General features: G+C 42.0%; 1 protein-coding gene and 1 pseudogene across 1 annotated transcript; both read left to right on the forward strand.

Moving 5' to 3' along the window:
• Positions 1–2,272: 2,272 nt before the first annotated feature.
• Positions 2,273–5,412, forward strand: LOC146610645 (tonsoku-like protein; annotated as a pseudogene).
• Positions 5,413–9,206: 3,794 nt separating this feature from the next.
• On the forward strand, positions 9,207–14,093 carry LOC146610646 (TELO2-interacting protein 1 homolog). The gene is made up of 3 exons (XM_085345363.1): positions 9,207–9,260; positions 9,580–9,720; positions 14,043–14,093. Exons 1-3 carry the CDS (start codon positions 9,207–9,209, stop codon positions 14,091–14,093), a joined length of 246 nt encoding a protein of 81 aa, XP_085201489.1.
• The last annotated feature ends 1,940 nt before the right edge of the window (positions 14,094–16,033 follow it).

Raw genomic sequence — 16,033 nt, forward strand, 5'->3', positions numbered from 1 at the left:
CTAGGGTACATGCTGTCTCTGCATTTTTTAGGCCTTGGGACTAATCTGGGTGTCTTTGTAATTCATCGTCGGGGCGACGATGCAAGAAGGAGGGGTAGAATGTGGCAGGATGAATGTTATCCCTCGGTCCAACCCACTTTCAGCCTGGCCCATTAGGGGGCGCTGGTATAAATAGTGGCCATTTGAGTGTCTCTGCATCGTTTGCCTGTGATCTCCTTTTTGGTCACCTGACTTCCTCAGTGTGGTAGAGATCGTTTGTGGGTTACTCCTCTAAAGTCTCCATCGCGGCTGGTCGTAGCTATAGAAGCCTCCTCTGAGCTATTCTGCTTACGTTCTGTGACCCGGCTTACTTGGTACGTAATCAACTTTTGTTACGCTCTCTGCCTTCTATTGTTCTTTTATAGTAATTATTTATTATGTTTCGTAGGAAGTGTGGACCTTAGTTTTGCGCCAAGCTACGCGAACTGAAGTGCTGCTGTTTTGCCTTGCTGTGCTTTTACCGTCTGTTCCCGTTGTGAGAATTCTTTCCCTGCTGCTGTCAGCTTTTACAGTGGACGTCGGCGTGGACAACGGCCATATGCATGCCGGTTATCGGAGTCAGCTGGCGTGCATATTGATTGACTGTTAACTTATCGTCGTGTGGACGGCAAGTTGGAGCAGTACGGCGATTCCGTTTGCTCCAGATTTTAGAGTTTTATTCAGATTGTATGTTGTTTTATTGCTTTTCTATTTGTAGTTTGGATTTTCTGTTACACCACTGGTGGGAGGCCCTTTTTCTAGCTGTAGATCACCAGTGTGGTCCTGCAGTTGGGTTATCCCCCGGTGCTACACATTAGTTTGTTGTAATATATTAAAATTTTCTTTGTTTCTTTTATTCAGATGCGGAGTGCCGACGTGGAGGAGACTAGGGTGCCTTGGTGGTGGGATCCCTTGAGTGTACACACCTGCCTTGTCTAGTTTATTAGTGTGAGTGTGTGATAGTGTGTTGCACGTGTTTTGGTGTGTTTTCTTTCTTTAGTTGTGTGTGGCATCCCTGCCCCTCCACTGGTAAGCCTCAGCTCTGAATACCTTTTTAAGCATATTTGTATTTGAATATTTATGATTATGTTTTTATTCGGTGTTTTAAATAATTACCAATAAATTGTCAATTTGTTTATTATTGAACATCGTCTCTGGATTGAGTATAGCGAACCTAAGTGCCTTTTTGGTGATTTAGTGTCATTTCCAGTATTCTCTGGGTGAAATTCCCAGGGTGGCGTTGTTGTTCTTTAAAACTGAAGAGTATTTACCTTATATCCCAACCTCGTCTCGCCACAATAGCAAGCCTCACCAGACAGCTTCAGTCCATATCGGATGTACAGGATGGAGTTAAGGCTCTGCAAGGACATCTGATTTGTAAGTTTGCTTTTTACCACACTCATCTGGGCCAAGAGTAGAGGAAACTGCCTTATCTTCTGCAGCTGGAATTCAAAACAAGTATTTGAACTCGGACACGGCCTGCAGATTAGACTGGGTTTGTTTGGTTTTTCTTTTTCGTGCTTTTCCCACTTTTCTAGCTTGTTGTGCCCTTTTTCTTTCAGGATCTGCAGTTTCCTCCCTGTCCAGTAGAGGCCTCTCTCAGAGAAAGAACAGCTTGGGGATGCAGATGATGATGATTGGAGATCAGACACACCGCCCCCACCTCTCCTTATCCATGCTTAGGTCAGAAGTGGAATGCTCTTTTGCTGTTTGTTAGTTACGGATGGAGTAACACTAACTAAGGAAATACACACAACACAGTGATTGTGAATAAGTCACTCCAAGTGTGAAAAGGTGATAGTCAGAGTGAGACTACACATGAATTATTCAGGAAATGCACACTCAGTGAGAGAATAACTATAATTCAGTGTCACTAGGGGATATAACTTGAAGATGATGTGTCTTCATTTCTGATTCATTTTGAACAGTGATGAATGTGGAAGTAAATGAGCGCGAGCTGATCAAAACGGGCGAGCTGTTTTTACATATTTCTGCAGCCTGGATGCCGTGGGCTTTGTCCACGAGTAAAAGATGACATCGCCCATTTCGGATCTTATATATAGTTATACCTTGGTGTTTTGTAGCATCACCTGACAAACTTTTACTTTCCTGATGTTTAGACTTTCTGATCCCTCCACAGACTCTGCTTTGTCTTTCTACAAAGAGTTGATGACATTAAATACAGATGTTTTAACAGTGCTTGAATGTTTTATTTTGTTTACTCTAGCCTCCAACTCAAACTTTGGTTGCTCCTATGCCCACGTCACTTCATCCACCAATCAGAATGAGGGTCCGGGTTCAGGAAGACGTCTTCCTGATCCCAGTTCCACAAAGGTCGGTGAAAAGTTTTAAGTTTGAGCAGTACATAAAAATAAATCCCAATCTGATTGGTATAGTGTTTTTTTGTTGTTGTTGTTGTTTTGTTTTTAATTTCTGTTTAATCGCCGGTCATTGCTCTGCATCCCAGTGAGGCCAACTCCTGCTCTGTGTCGTGGCTGTGTGAGCAGGCAGCTCAGCGTTACTACCAGAAATGTGGCCTCCTGCCTCGTCTCTCTCTGCAGAAAGAAGGCGCTCTGCTCTCCCCGCAGGACCAGCTACTGGCCGTCCTGCACACAAATGAAGAGGTGAGGTGACACTGAGGAGAGCCAGAAGTGACCATACTTGGACCACAGACAATTTAAAAGATGCTGAAGACTACCATGATTGGTTGATGAAGTCTGATCACGAGTGTTTAAGACAAATGTTGTCACCGTTGCTATCTTGGATTTAAAAATAAAAAAAACAACCCACAGTGACAAGAGGACGGCTATGACTGTGAAACAGCTTGCATGTCAGCCAGTGAGCATACTCCTTTTCTTAGGCAAAGTATGGCCCAAATTCATAAAATAGACTTTCTCATAGACACAGAGGTCTTTTCATTAAATCACTGATAGAAGGAATGGAGGTTCTAGGTCCTTCCACAATGACTTCATCTTTCTTACCCAGATGAGGCGTGCAGGTTTTAGACTGTATGATTCTGGTAAGAAGGTGAAGGGCTGATTATGTTAACAAGCTGCCTGAGAAACTACAATCTGAGAAACTGTAAAGATTAGAACCATTTCTATTACCAGACTGGATGCTGACTTGCTTTTGGAGCCAGCTTCCAGAAGACACTGAAGGAATCACAGTTTTTGGGATTGAATCCTTGGCTTCACTTTCCCGCACCAGTGCAGGATAACTGATGGGTTTGTGTTGTGGGTTCTGGCTGACGTTTGCTCGTGGGGATCTCCCTCCTCTCCCTGAGCGATACAAGAAGGCCTGTCAAAGTCTGGCAGTGGGTGAGCAACACAGAGGAAATGCATTATAAAACGGACACATGTGCATTCTTGTATTCTGTTATGAAGTACCATCTCTTTCTACCTGTAGATGAGAACAAGCGTGTCTCCCGGCTATGTGAGGTTCGGGACCGGGGTTCCTCCGTGTCAGGACTCCAAATGTCTCGGTTTGGCCGCCTCTTCCCTCAGCCCGCTCCTCCGTGCCCTAAAACTTCAGGCCAGCCTCACGGAGCTGCGAATTTCTGGAAACCGTATGTCTGACGACCTTCTCCCTGAGCTGATTGCCACAACGCTCACCATGCCTCGTCTGCAGCTGCTGGACATTTCTGCCAACTGCATTACAGGGGACGGCCTGGAGAAGGCTGTAAATGCTTTAAAGGGACAGAGTGCACCTGCATTCCCGGTAAGGGCCTCAGCTAGCCAATAGTGGCAGCTCCAGGTTTACCATCTAACCTGTATTTAAGTACCTCTGGTCTTAATAACTACCTTAGATCTTAATAACAAGCTAACCTGATTCGTATCAATGATATCTGTCAGAGAGAATTGGCTCTCGTGATCATTTGCTTTTTCTGCTCGTTTCCACTCAAAGTGCCTGGAGGAGCTGGACCTCAGTATGAACCCACTGGGGGACGGCGTGTCTGAGTCTCTGTCCTGTCTGCTGTCCTGCTGCCCTGTGCTAGCCAAGCGGTCTCTGCAGGTCTCACTGCTCATTTCCTTCAGCAGCATCGACTGCTGCTAGCCAGCGCGCTCACAGGTGACTCTCTAACAAGCAGCTGACTGAAGCCTTAAGCTTCACTGAACTCCCACCCATAAGCAAAACTGCAACTAACTTTACATCTTCTGAACGTTCAGGCACAGGCCATTTGAAAGCAGTGTGCCTGTCCCTCAATCCCCTGGGCTCCACCGGCTTTGAGCTGGTGTTAAAGACTCTGCCCCTCCACTGCCTCACACACGTGGACCTGTCAGCTGTCTGCAGAGGGCCTGCTGATTACCCGGCACTGGAACACCTCGCCAAAGTCCTGTCACAGGTGTGCACGCAAAAATCATGCAATGTCATTTATTGTCGAAAGATATAATTGTGCAATCAGGTTAAGACTTTTGTGTTTTTGCAGGACGAGTGCTCTCTGACCCACCTCAGCCTGGCTGCAAATGGGCTGACAGACAGCAGTGTAGCTACCTTGGCGAGGTGTGTGTGTGTGTGTGTGTGTGTGAGGGCGTCATTTCTACGGCTCAGTTATTACTCATGTTAGTGGGGCTTTGCCTTTGTTTAAATTGTCACTCTTTACTGGCCTGTTGGACTTTTTCTTATTATTTCACAGGTGCCTCTCGTCGTGTCCCACACTGGTGAGTCTGAATCTGTCAGGAAATCCGTCTGTTACATCAGTGGGACTTCACAACATCCTGGCGTCTGTCAGAGAGGCCCGTCGACCACTGACACTTCTAAACCTCGAAGGTATGTCTGAACTTGGAGATACTCCATGGAGTTCCTTTTTTTTTCTAAAGCTATTCTTAGATTCACCGTTTCACACTAATTCACAATTTGGATTTCTTTGATGTTTTTATCACCTGTGCAAAGTTGTACTTGGCAACAGTTTGTTTCTTGCTATCAGTGCGTTTCCTTTTGACGCATTTCTAAGTTTGAACATTTAGTATGTATGCACAGAGGTGTTACATGATGATTACACACACAGACATTACAATATAGAAGTGTGGTTTAAAGATTTAAAAAAAAGATTAGCTGTGAATTAATTTTCCATTTTATGGAGCAGAAAACATTGCTGAATGCTAGCTAACAGGCTACATTTGGATGTCAAATATTTATAGGGGGGAAAATGGAAATTATGGATATGAAATAAAATGATTCTTTGTTGCTTAACCTGCAGGTTGTCAGGTCTCTGGCCCCTGGGAGAGTCAAGACCTGGACAGTTTGTCAGAGCTGGTCCAGGATATCCGTCTTTGCTCTCAGACCCTCAACAAGCTGGACCGACAGACCTTGAAGCAGAGCTGGGACAGGACTCAGTCACACGGACACTTTCTCGACCGAAACTCCAAGTGCCTCCTCTCTGCCACCTCTACTTGAGGGTGGCAGGTGTGTTCATAATAAATAATTAATAATGAATTATTAATTTCCTAATAATTCATAATAAAAGTGGTCATTTTTATAAACATTTTGTTTAATGAGGCTACACCAAAAAGAAACAAGATAAAAACAAAATAAAGTGACATGGCGTCCACCGACAGTCTGTGGATAGCTTGTGTTTTATGCATTTTTGTCTGCCTTATTTATACATGTAAAGCTCTGTATCTGTATAAAGAGTTTGTGTTAGTGTGTGAGAGGTTTTGTGTCACAATGGTCCTGTTTTGGAGGATTTGATTTTAAAAAAACCAAACATAATTAAAGTAACCAACGATGCTATACGTTGACATCGTTCTTTCACTGTAAGACAAAGCAGGCTATGGTGAATAATCACAGCGATTTTCAGCTCTGAAGAAATCTATCTAGGAGCTATGACAGTGTAAAGACACCCTGCAATTTTAAATGTGTGGCGACATTTGAATGAGGCGCGTACCAGTAGAGGGAGCCAACGCACCACGAATGGTACACAGCCACAGATGCGCTTTGTGCAATGTATTTGTGACATGCAGGAGTGTCCGCAAAGAAATGTGGATAAGTTGTAAATCAAAAGCTAAAGAGCTCATTCTTGCACTGTTTTGATCAGAACACACGTGGGAATGTTCAAGTGTTGAGAATTTGTAATTATAAAGTGAATTAGGGAACGATATTAGATACTGCCACTGGCTAGATTTCAACCTGGGTCTCTCGTTCCCAAAGCGCGTTCTCTACGCCGCGGCCTGCCCTATAATATATTTCAAGCGTTTACCACAACTGAGAGGTGAAAACTGCCGTTTCTTCGTCTTACAAAATGTTCTGTAACTCCAAAAGTACACGGACTGTCGACATCATTCTTTCACTGTAACAATCAGCAGGCTTTAATAAAAAAGGAAAAAAAAAATCAAGGCGGTTTTCAGGTCTCTAAAGAAAAATACATCTAGGAGATATGAGGAGTTGAAAACGCCTCTGTTACAGAATTTCAGCTGTCATTTTCACTCAAGTCTCCATAGACTTTGAATGTGGACATTTTTTAACTGTGCTGCTTCGAGGCCATTTGCGAGAAAACGGCAACTCCTACAATAATGACAGTGCCATTTTGTTAAAGGCAAGAAAAATACCTACATTTTGATGTATAATTTGTGTTAATGAAGGCAAAATTGAGCGTTTGTTCGGACATGAAGAAGAGATTGAGAAAGCGACAATGCATGGTGTGTTTGGCGTCCATAGCAACCATAACAACCAATATTGATTGATGGAAGAGATTTTGAGACAGGGGTAAAAAAAAAAAAAAAAAAAAAAAAAAAAAGGCAGAGAGAGCCCATTCTGTAGGCTCGCCTGTAGGCTTCTAGCAAGCGTAGCAAGTGAATTTCAGAGCCAGGGATTTTTTTCTTTTTTTTTTTTTTTTTTTTTTGTGTCCCCAGCATATGGTCCGCATGGGATTCGAACCACTGCCCTCTGTCCTCAATCTCTGCCATAGGGCCTGTCACGTTCCCATGAGCCACTCGGCGGCCCGGAATGACAGGGCAAAAGTGCTATATTTAAAGTGCACACCTGCGCAGCCGCACCCCAATTTTCGGCTCTTTTTCATTAGCTGGACACCAGGCCTTATCTAGTCAGCCGTTCCAACCACATCCCTGCCAATGTGTGCCTACGTCAAGCCGCATACAAGTGTAACACTCACAATTTTCTGCTATCACTCTAAGGCAACTTAAGTGTTAGTGACGTCACACCTATGCGCCACTGCCCTCTGTGGAGAATGGGAGAAATGTGCTTGCACCTCAACCTATGGACTCAGACGGACATTCAATCATCATCTTCCTCACTCAAGGTAACCTTATGGCTTGTAGGAACACTGCACGTGTATGATAAGACTGTAGCCGTTCAACCGGCCCTCGTAAGGTTGCTGAAGACAGTGAACACCGTGGAATTCTCAGTATCACTGTGGCCCTGGGTTTTTCCACTGTCCTGCTAAGTGCTTATGTAATTGTAACCAACATAGGAGAGAGACGTAACATCGTGGAAGAGACATAAAGTGAGTAAAAACGATCTAAATGCATTTAGAATATATTTAGAACTACAAATTACACTTTTCTTAGCAATTATTGTTTTTTATGTCAAGCTTCAAGCTAGCTTCTTTATTGGGGCTTGGGACCAGCAAAAGTGACCCGAAATTTGGTCTTTAAGTCTGGTCATTAGCGTGTCTGGACCCAAACTACACTGCAGGTCCCAAAGTCAAATGATCACTGAGAGTTAAAAATCTGTCTGAAGTTAGAAGTTAGCAGAGAGTTAGCTCACTAGTTTCCGTCTAAATATAATATACCAGGTTCTGACTGAGGGATTTCTAAAACAAATTAAAAGGCACAGCTCTGCTATCACTTCTGACATACATGAAGACAGGAAAGTAAGCAGCAGTGATGTTTGTAGGGTTACTGAAGTTTGGCTAGCTGGTATATAGTGATGTGCTATGTGACTAGCGAAACAGCTATGTTAGCATAACATTAACACAGTGATGAAGGGGAACTTTTTTCCACTGGATAAGAATTAAGGTGAGGGTTCCCGATGGTTAGGGACAAATGCAGTGGCATGGCAGGATGCTGTAAACGGACCAAACTTCAGTCAAGAGAACAACTGAGATAATCCATCCACATACAGGTTAGTCATTAATGTGCTGCTGCATTGCCTGGGCTGTAGTTACATGGTAAGGTTTTAAAAACTGAGCTTTAAAATGAATAGTTGTAATAAAAACTGAGAGAGGCCGACAGTGATCACTTACTTTTTGTAAGGGGCTTGTTGAGATTAAATAGAACAAGTTACAAAGCATTAAAACATGTTAAAAACACAACAGCCTTATTAAACGCAGAGTAGTTTGGGCCCAGAAGTAGGATTGATCACGTCATCACTTAAAGACCGGATAGACACATGGTGGAGTTACTCATGTTTACTGTTGTTGCCACTTTCTAAATGTAGCAGGATGAATATTATATGTACTGGTTGATCCCACTTTTAGTCAGGCGCATTTTGAGGAGAACTAACTTTTCTTGTTATCAAATTATCAGTATCTTTGGAAACATTTAATACATCGTGATGGTTTAAATGCTCAGTCGTTTTCTGTTATAGAATTCATATTCATAATAATATTTAGACAGCGGCACTATAGGTGTTTGCAGTTTTTGCAGTTTTACAAGCCGTCACGGTAAAAATATGGAATTAAATGTCACTAATGGGCTCTTTTCAAAAACATCAGCATCTCTGTCACACTGATTTTGATTAACTGACTTATTTTATTGTAATCAAACCTATTTTGATATTGTTGTCTTTTTTTTCCTTTAGCGAGGTGGTTTCCTTCCAATTGTTGCAGGACCAGTATGTCTGTCAGCTCCAGGTAGAGCTCCAGTGACCAGGAAGACCTCAGCATTCGCCAATTCCTGCTGAATTACCGCAAACAGAAAGAACTGGCAGAGGGCATTGGAATAGAGGATGATTATAACACTGAAGACCAAGGTAATAGGTCTGTCTAAGGGCCAGTGGAATATAAGCTATAGGTTGTAGTGGTGATTATTTTAGATTCAGAGTGTAGAGGAGATGGATCATTGTAATTAAGAGTCATAGAAATCTGAACCTCACTGCTAAACTGGCAGTCTAACTGTACATGTGCTCCATTGCATCCTCACACTCCCACTGAGTGTGAGGATGTTGAAGATACTGGTAGTCCTGATGTGAAAGCAGAGCTTCCCTCCCACCTCAGCATCACTAAGGATGTTATGGAGCGCTGCATTCATCTGCTGTCTGATCCCAACCTCAGGCTCCGACTCAAGGTACTGTATCAGTAGTTTTACGTAGAGTCAACTGTTGGACTAATAACAAAAATAATCATTCTTGTGAAGGTAGGACCGCCAGCGTTGGTACAATTCATCCTGTCAGAACTGTGTGGATGACTGTTCAGTGGTGTAATGCTCATCAAGGAAAAACATTCAGTCTGGTCCAGGAGTGAAACAGAAATAAGTCTGCGCTGAAGTCGTGCCTGCTCAGGAGTTTGGGCTCTCAATGAAGACCTCAGTAATTAGTTTCAGCTCACATATAATCAGGATCAAAACAGAGATAATTGTTAGGTGTGTTGTGCGTCTTTGTCTTTAGGTACTGGACGTGCTGGAGTTGTGCGTTCAGGTGCTGAGTGAGAGGGAAAATGAACTGCTGCCTATGGCTCGTCGCTGCTGGCCAGCACTCCTGCAGAGACTCACAACTGATGACCCATTAGCAGTCCTCAGAGCCTTCAGGGTAAGTAAAACAAACCTCTCTTTTCATTATGTGAGTCAAAATTATTCAAGTCGTCTTTAGTTTTAAACTCTTAATAGTGAAAGAATGAAAGATGCTGCCCAACAACAGGCTTATTTCATTCAGAAATAGTTCTATTATTTACTGGACAGGCACAATTAGTGTTGGTAAGCTTTAACGTTCTAACCTGTCAAAACACACGTCTACTTTTTATACTTTTTATACACTGTTTGATCAGCGGACATCAGAGCAACTGGCATGTCACTTTTTAACACTGGTAGATTATTTCAGCAAAAGAAGTTAAAACATTGCTCTGATTCTATATTGACTTGTAACACAACAACATGATCTACAGATATTGTCTCAGAGTGTCTTTAAAATTCCACACGTGAAGCTGTTAAAGCCACAGCACATGATCCTAATTTACGATTAAAAACTGGCCACGTGGAATATTTAAGAAGAACGGGCTCTTTCTCGTCACACAACCTCACAGAGAATTGCAATCAAACTGCGCAGTTCAGCAGCTGAAGCGCTGCACATAGTCAGGCCCATAAATAGTGGAAGAGTGGATGTCTGAAATCCAGGGATGTGCAAACAGCCTGCTGTGAAATCCTCCCTGAACCACCTCAGCAGTTTTACTGAGCTCATTAGGAGTTAGCAGAGGTTAAGTCCAGGCTTGGTCTACTTTTTATACTCTTTCATCTTTTTCCTAGTTCCTCTTCTTTCCCTCCTCCCTTCTTATCTTTACCCCATATTTTTGGAACCAGGATCATATTTTTAAAGGATTTGTTCTTTTGGTGTAGATAGTTCAGGAAGTTAACTCAACCAAGCAGTCTTTGGGTTTCGGCTAAGTAATTCAATTCAATTCAATTCAATTTTATTTATATAGCGCCAAATCACAACATAAGTCGCCTCAAGGCGCTTCATAGATACAGAGAAAAACCCAACAATCATATGACCCCCTATGAGCAAGCACTTTGGCAACAGTGGGAAGGAAAAACTCCCTTTTAACAGGAAGAAACCTCCGGCAGAACCAGGCTCAGGGAGGGGCGGCCATTTGCTGCGACCGGTTGGGGTGAGAGAAGGAAGACAGGATAAAAGACATGCTGTGGAAGAGAGACAGAGGTTAATAACAGATATGATTCAATGCAGAGAGGTCTGTTAATACATAGTGAGCGAGAAAGGTGACTGGAAAGGAAAAACTCAATGCATCATGGGAATCCCCCGGCAGCCTATGTCTATTGCAGCATAACTAAGGGAGGATTCAGGGTCACCTGGTCCAGCCCTAACTATATGCTTTAGCAAAAAGGAAAGTTTTAAGCCTAATCTTGAAAGTAGAGATAGTGTCTGTCTCCTGAATCCAAACTGGAAGCTGGTTCCACAGAAGAGGGGCCTGAAAACTGAAGGATCTCCCTCCCATTCTACTTTTAAATACTCTAGGAACAACAAGTAGGCCTGCAGAGCGAGAGCGAAGTGCTCTAATAGGGTGATATGGTACTACAAGGTCATTAAGATAAGATGGGGCCTGATTATTTAAGACCTTGTATGTGAGGAGCAGGATTTTGAATTCAATTCTGGATTTAACAGGAAGCCAATGAAGGGAAGCCAAAACAGGAGAAATATGCTCTCTCTTTCTAGTCCCTGTCAGTACTCTTGCTGCAGCATTTTGGATTAGCTGAAGGCTTTTTGAACATCCTGATAATAATGAATTACAGTAGTCCAGCCTGGAAGTAATAAATGCATGAACTAGTTTTTCAGCGTCACTCTGAGACAGGATATTTCTAATTTTAGAGATGTTGCGCAAATGGAAGAACGCAGTCTTACATATTTGTTTAATATGTGCATTGAAGGACATGTCCTGGTCAATAATGACTCCAAGGTTCCTCACAGTGTTACTGGAGGCCAAGGTAATGCCATCCAGAGTAAGAATCTGGTTAGATACCATATTTCTAAGATTTTCAGGGCCGAGTACAATAACCTGTTTTATCTGAATTAAGAAGCAGAAAGTTAGCGGCCATCCAGGTCTTTATGTCTTTAAGACATTCCTGCAGTTTAACTAATTGGTGTGTGTTATCTGGCTTCATGGACAGATAGAGCTGGGTGTCATCTGCATAGCAGTGAAAATGTATGCTATGTCTTCTTGTCATGATCCTGGGTCCTTTTGACCCAGCGTTTTGTGTTTTCTCTTCGCGATTTTGGTTCTGTTCTCTAATTGGTGTTTACCCTGTTCCCCCCCCGTGTGTTCCTGTTTTATTGTGAAGGTCTGCGTCTTATGTGAGTGTTTTCAGTTTGCCTCCCTGGTCTCGTCATGTTAATCACTCCCAGCTGTGTCTCCCACCTGTGTGTAATCTCCCTGTGTTCTGAGTGTATTTAAGTTGTATTTTCTGTCTTAGTAATCGCTGGTTCGTCTGTGTTGTTTCCCCTCGGTCTCCCTGCGTCTCCCCGTATGTATTTCCCCGGATCTCCCTGCATCTTCGTTTCTGGTTTGTCTTATTAGTTTACCCAGTTTAGGTTTCTAGTTTCATGTTTTGCCACCCTTGCTGTTTGTATTGACCCACTATCATAAATAAACACCCACCTGCACCAGAACTGCCGTCCTTTTGGTCCTACTACAAATCCACATGGCTTGCCCCGCAAACCGTGACACTTCTAATGATGCTGCCTAAGGGAAGCATGTATAATGTAAACAGAATTGGTCCTAGCACTGAACCCTGTGGAACTCCATAATTAACCTCAGTGTGTGAAGAGGACTCTCCATTTACATGAACAAATTGGAGTCTATTAGATAGATATGATACAAACCACTGCAGTGCAGTACCTGTAATACCTACAGCATGTTCTAATCGCTCTAATAGGATATTATGGTCAACAGTATCGAATGCTGCGCTAAGGTCTAGCAGGACAAGCACAGAGATGAGTCCACTGTCAGAGGCCATAAGAAGATCATTTGTAACCTTCACTAAAGCTGTTTCTGTGCTGTGATGAGCTCTGAAACCTGACTGAAACTCTTCAAATAAACCATTCCTCTGCAGATGATCTGTTAGCTGTTTGACAACTACTCTTTCAAGGATTTTTGATATGAAAGGAAGGTTGGAGATTGGCCTATAATTAGCTAAGACTGCTGGGTCTAGAGATGGCTTTTTGAGTAAAGGTTTAACTACAGCTAGCTTGAAGGCCTGTGGTACATAGCCGATCATTAGAGATAGGTTGGTCATATTTAAGATCGAAGAAGTAATTAATGGCAGGACTTCTTTGAGCAGTTTTGTAGGAAGTACTGTTTAGAATACCAGAATAGGGAGGATGGTGTAGGTTTAAGTTTATTAGATTGATACATATGTACCAACAAGACAGTGTACATCACTGTCACAACGACGTTTGTTTTCATTCAAAGGCTTTATGGTTTTTCCTATAATACCTGGTGGGCCGGTCTCTAGTCAAAATGCCCGGGCTGATTTTTTTGTCCCAGTCCAGCCCTGATCATGAGAGATGTCATGCTTTGACTCTGTGTTTTACTTGCATCTATTTGAAAGAGTGAGTGTAAACACAAAAAATATTTTATTTTATGTGCTGGAATGTGCAGAAAATAGGTTTAAATGTTAAACTAATTTATTCAAGTCAGAGAATGTTGCATATAATTAAATTTTTGCTTGATGCATAAAGTTAAAAGATTAAAACTAATAAAACAAGTTTTAAAAAGAGACCTTTCCATTTGATTACATTTTGTATGATGGTTTATGCAGAAAAAGTAGAATTGGGCTGAAAGATCTATCACTTTATCACCGCTTCAGGTTGTAAATCGTGCTTTTAAAAAGTAACTAAGTAACTAAGTAATTAATTACTTTTGAAAATAAGTAATCAGTAAAGTAACGGGATTACTTTTTTGGGGAAGTAATCAGTAATTAGTTACTGATTACTTTTTTCAAGTAACTTGACCAACACTGTTCAAATCTGGAGGCACTTGAGTCAGTGAGGGACAGAAGGTCAGTGAACAAACTGTACAGACTAAAGTCAAAATGTGGACAATAAAGCTGTTGTTTCAAGTCTAACAACTGACACAGCTAATATATCCTCTAGTGTTGAGTGATACAACATACATTCTGTTTTCTTTGTGAGGTTGTAATCATCAGTATTGTTGCGTCTGTCCTTTGCCCAGTTATTAAATTTTGTAGTGATAAGAATTTAAAGTCCTTTACTGAGGTGCTCTGTTGGGTCTGTTCAGATGCATATTCAGGAAGGATTTTTCAACAACTTGTTCCCATTATGATCAATTCAGACCAATTTAAAGTTTTTTATATAACCTAAAAACTGTCTATTCCTACGATTAGAACCCAAAACAGTTTCAACATCTTACCAAGAGTGAAGAGTTCAGCTGTTGAGCGGCTCATCCCACCATCACGGATCCCCACTCTGCCTAAACACACTGGTCCTACCCCATCAGGCTGGATGCCTACTGCGGGATCTGCCCGAATTCGTCTCTGCCCTACATGATCTGCAGCTCCCGACACGACATCCTGATTTACACTGATGTAACCAATAGCAACCAGAAATTAACGCTGATATGGAAAATGGAGGGTGACATTCGGGCTCTAGAGAAGGACGTGAGGCAGTACCTGAAGGAGGTGATGGGGGAAAGAGCTGCTTACACAGGTCAATGTGATCACCATGACCGTGAAGGTCAAAGGTCACTTCGATATGAGCTGAAGGACTGGCTGGTCAGCAAAGGTTTCTGACTGAAAGAGCTTGAAGTGCTGGCATCGACCTGCTGAAGGGACAGAGAGCGGTGGAGGAGGACTGCTGACCTGTGCCAACTTAATGAACTCTTTGACAGCAGTGAGATGTGATGTGACCACTGAGTGTAAAATGATGCAGGTCAGGTTAAGTAATCATCATTAAACGTAGAAGCATAGCAACTGCCTGTTTATTGTCACCCATGATTTCTCCAAAAAAATAGGTAAAAAATCTCGACTCACCGTTTTTAGATTCTTCAGACTGAGTTGCAATTTGAGTATCCACATTATTATTGACAATATACACATTAGGACATTCATTACTGCAACAGTGTGCAACAACATTACAATGATCTGCTTTATGTCATGTAGGTCCTTTAACACTGACACTTTTCTGTGGAGGTCAATGTGTAGAAATGCTACAGGTGGGCTGTTTGTTTGTTTGTTCTTTAGTTAGTGTGGCCAACAAGATGACGTTAGACGTCTGTGATATGAGTGTGACAAACGCTTTCAGCCTTAAAGGGTCCAAAAACATTTATTACTGATGAAATTCACAAATCTCTACATTCACACTGGGTGCAGCATGCAACAATAAAAACATTTCAAAATAAAACCACAGCAGGTTGTGATGGAACTTACACATGATATAAAATATTACACATGATGAAGTAGATTTCTTTAAGAAAAAAAGATAATTTAAACAAGTATTTTAAGCACTTTGGCAGAATTGGCTTTTACATGTGATATATTTCACAATGTTTAATAAGCTTCATACAGTTAAGCACAATCACTGCATGACAGAAACACAAGCTTAATCTCTCTTAATAATAATAGTGTACAGCTACGCTGCTTATTAAATAAAAACAAACAGGTTACAATGCTTTTATTTTTATTTTAGTAGAGACTCAAAACTTAGAACAGACAGCTGCTGGGGTTTGGAAAAGTACTGAACAAATATTTTAAATATCGTTAGCTTCATAGCATAAGTGCCTAAGTCATTGACTTAGTCAAATGACTTAGGCAATTATGCTATGAAGCTAACGATATACTTTAATCGTTTCTGGAGCAGCCTTTGGGATCGCCAAAGGCTCTCATTGTCACCAGCTAGTGACACTAGCTGGTCATAAGGTGTTACCCAGTCAGCCGTGCCAACCACAACCCTGGCAATGTGTGTCTGCTACCAGCTTCTCAGTAAGGAAAATCGGTATTGACTTTCCGAAAAGTCATTAAAAGTGGCTAAATGACGTCATCGACTAATTTGCAGAATTCGTCAGATTATGTAAACTGTAGGAGAGAGAAATAACATCGTGGAAGTGAAATAAAGTGAGTAAACACCCTTAGATGATTATATTTAGTTGCAGGGTGTGCATCATTGGTTTTGCCCAGCGGGATTTGTGGGACGTCTTCGTTGTCATGGCTACCGAGGACCGCTTGGATCAAGCTGGCCATGAATGGGTTCAGTTTATCCTTTCTCCATTGTCCAGTGCCATTTCTATAGCACGTTTAAAGGCGACACAGCTGACCAAAGGGCTTTACAAGTTAGCTCATGCACACATATAAAATTGAATGAAATGAAATTTGATTTATTA

The sequence above is a fragment of the Diplotaxodon limnothrissa genome, linkage group LG20, assembly GCF_057381915.1.
Source record: "Diplotaxodon limnothrissa isolate DT_005_m linkage group LG20, D_limnothrissa_male_GT1.1, whole genome shotgun sequence".
In the NCBI taxonomy this organism is placed as follows: domain Eukaryota; kingdom Metazoa; phylum Chordata; class Actinopteri; order Cichliformes; family Cichlidae; genus Diplotaxodon; species Diplotaxodon limnothrissa.

Coding starts and splice junctions, on each gene's coding strand:
- LOC146610646 (XM_085345363.1), top strand. CDS start 9,207: ATGGAGCGCTGCATTCATCTGCTGTCTGATCCCAACCTCAGGCTCCGA. Junction 9,261..9,579: donor ACCTCAGGCTCCGACTCAAG/GTACTGTATCAG, acceptor CTTTGTCTTTAG/GTACTGGACGTGCTGGAGTT. Junction 9,721..14,042: donor CAGTCCTCAGAGCCTTCAGG/GTAAGTAAAACA, acceptor TCCTACGATTAG/AACCCAAAACAGTTTCAACA.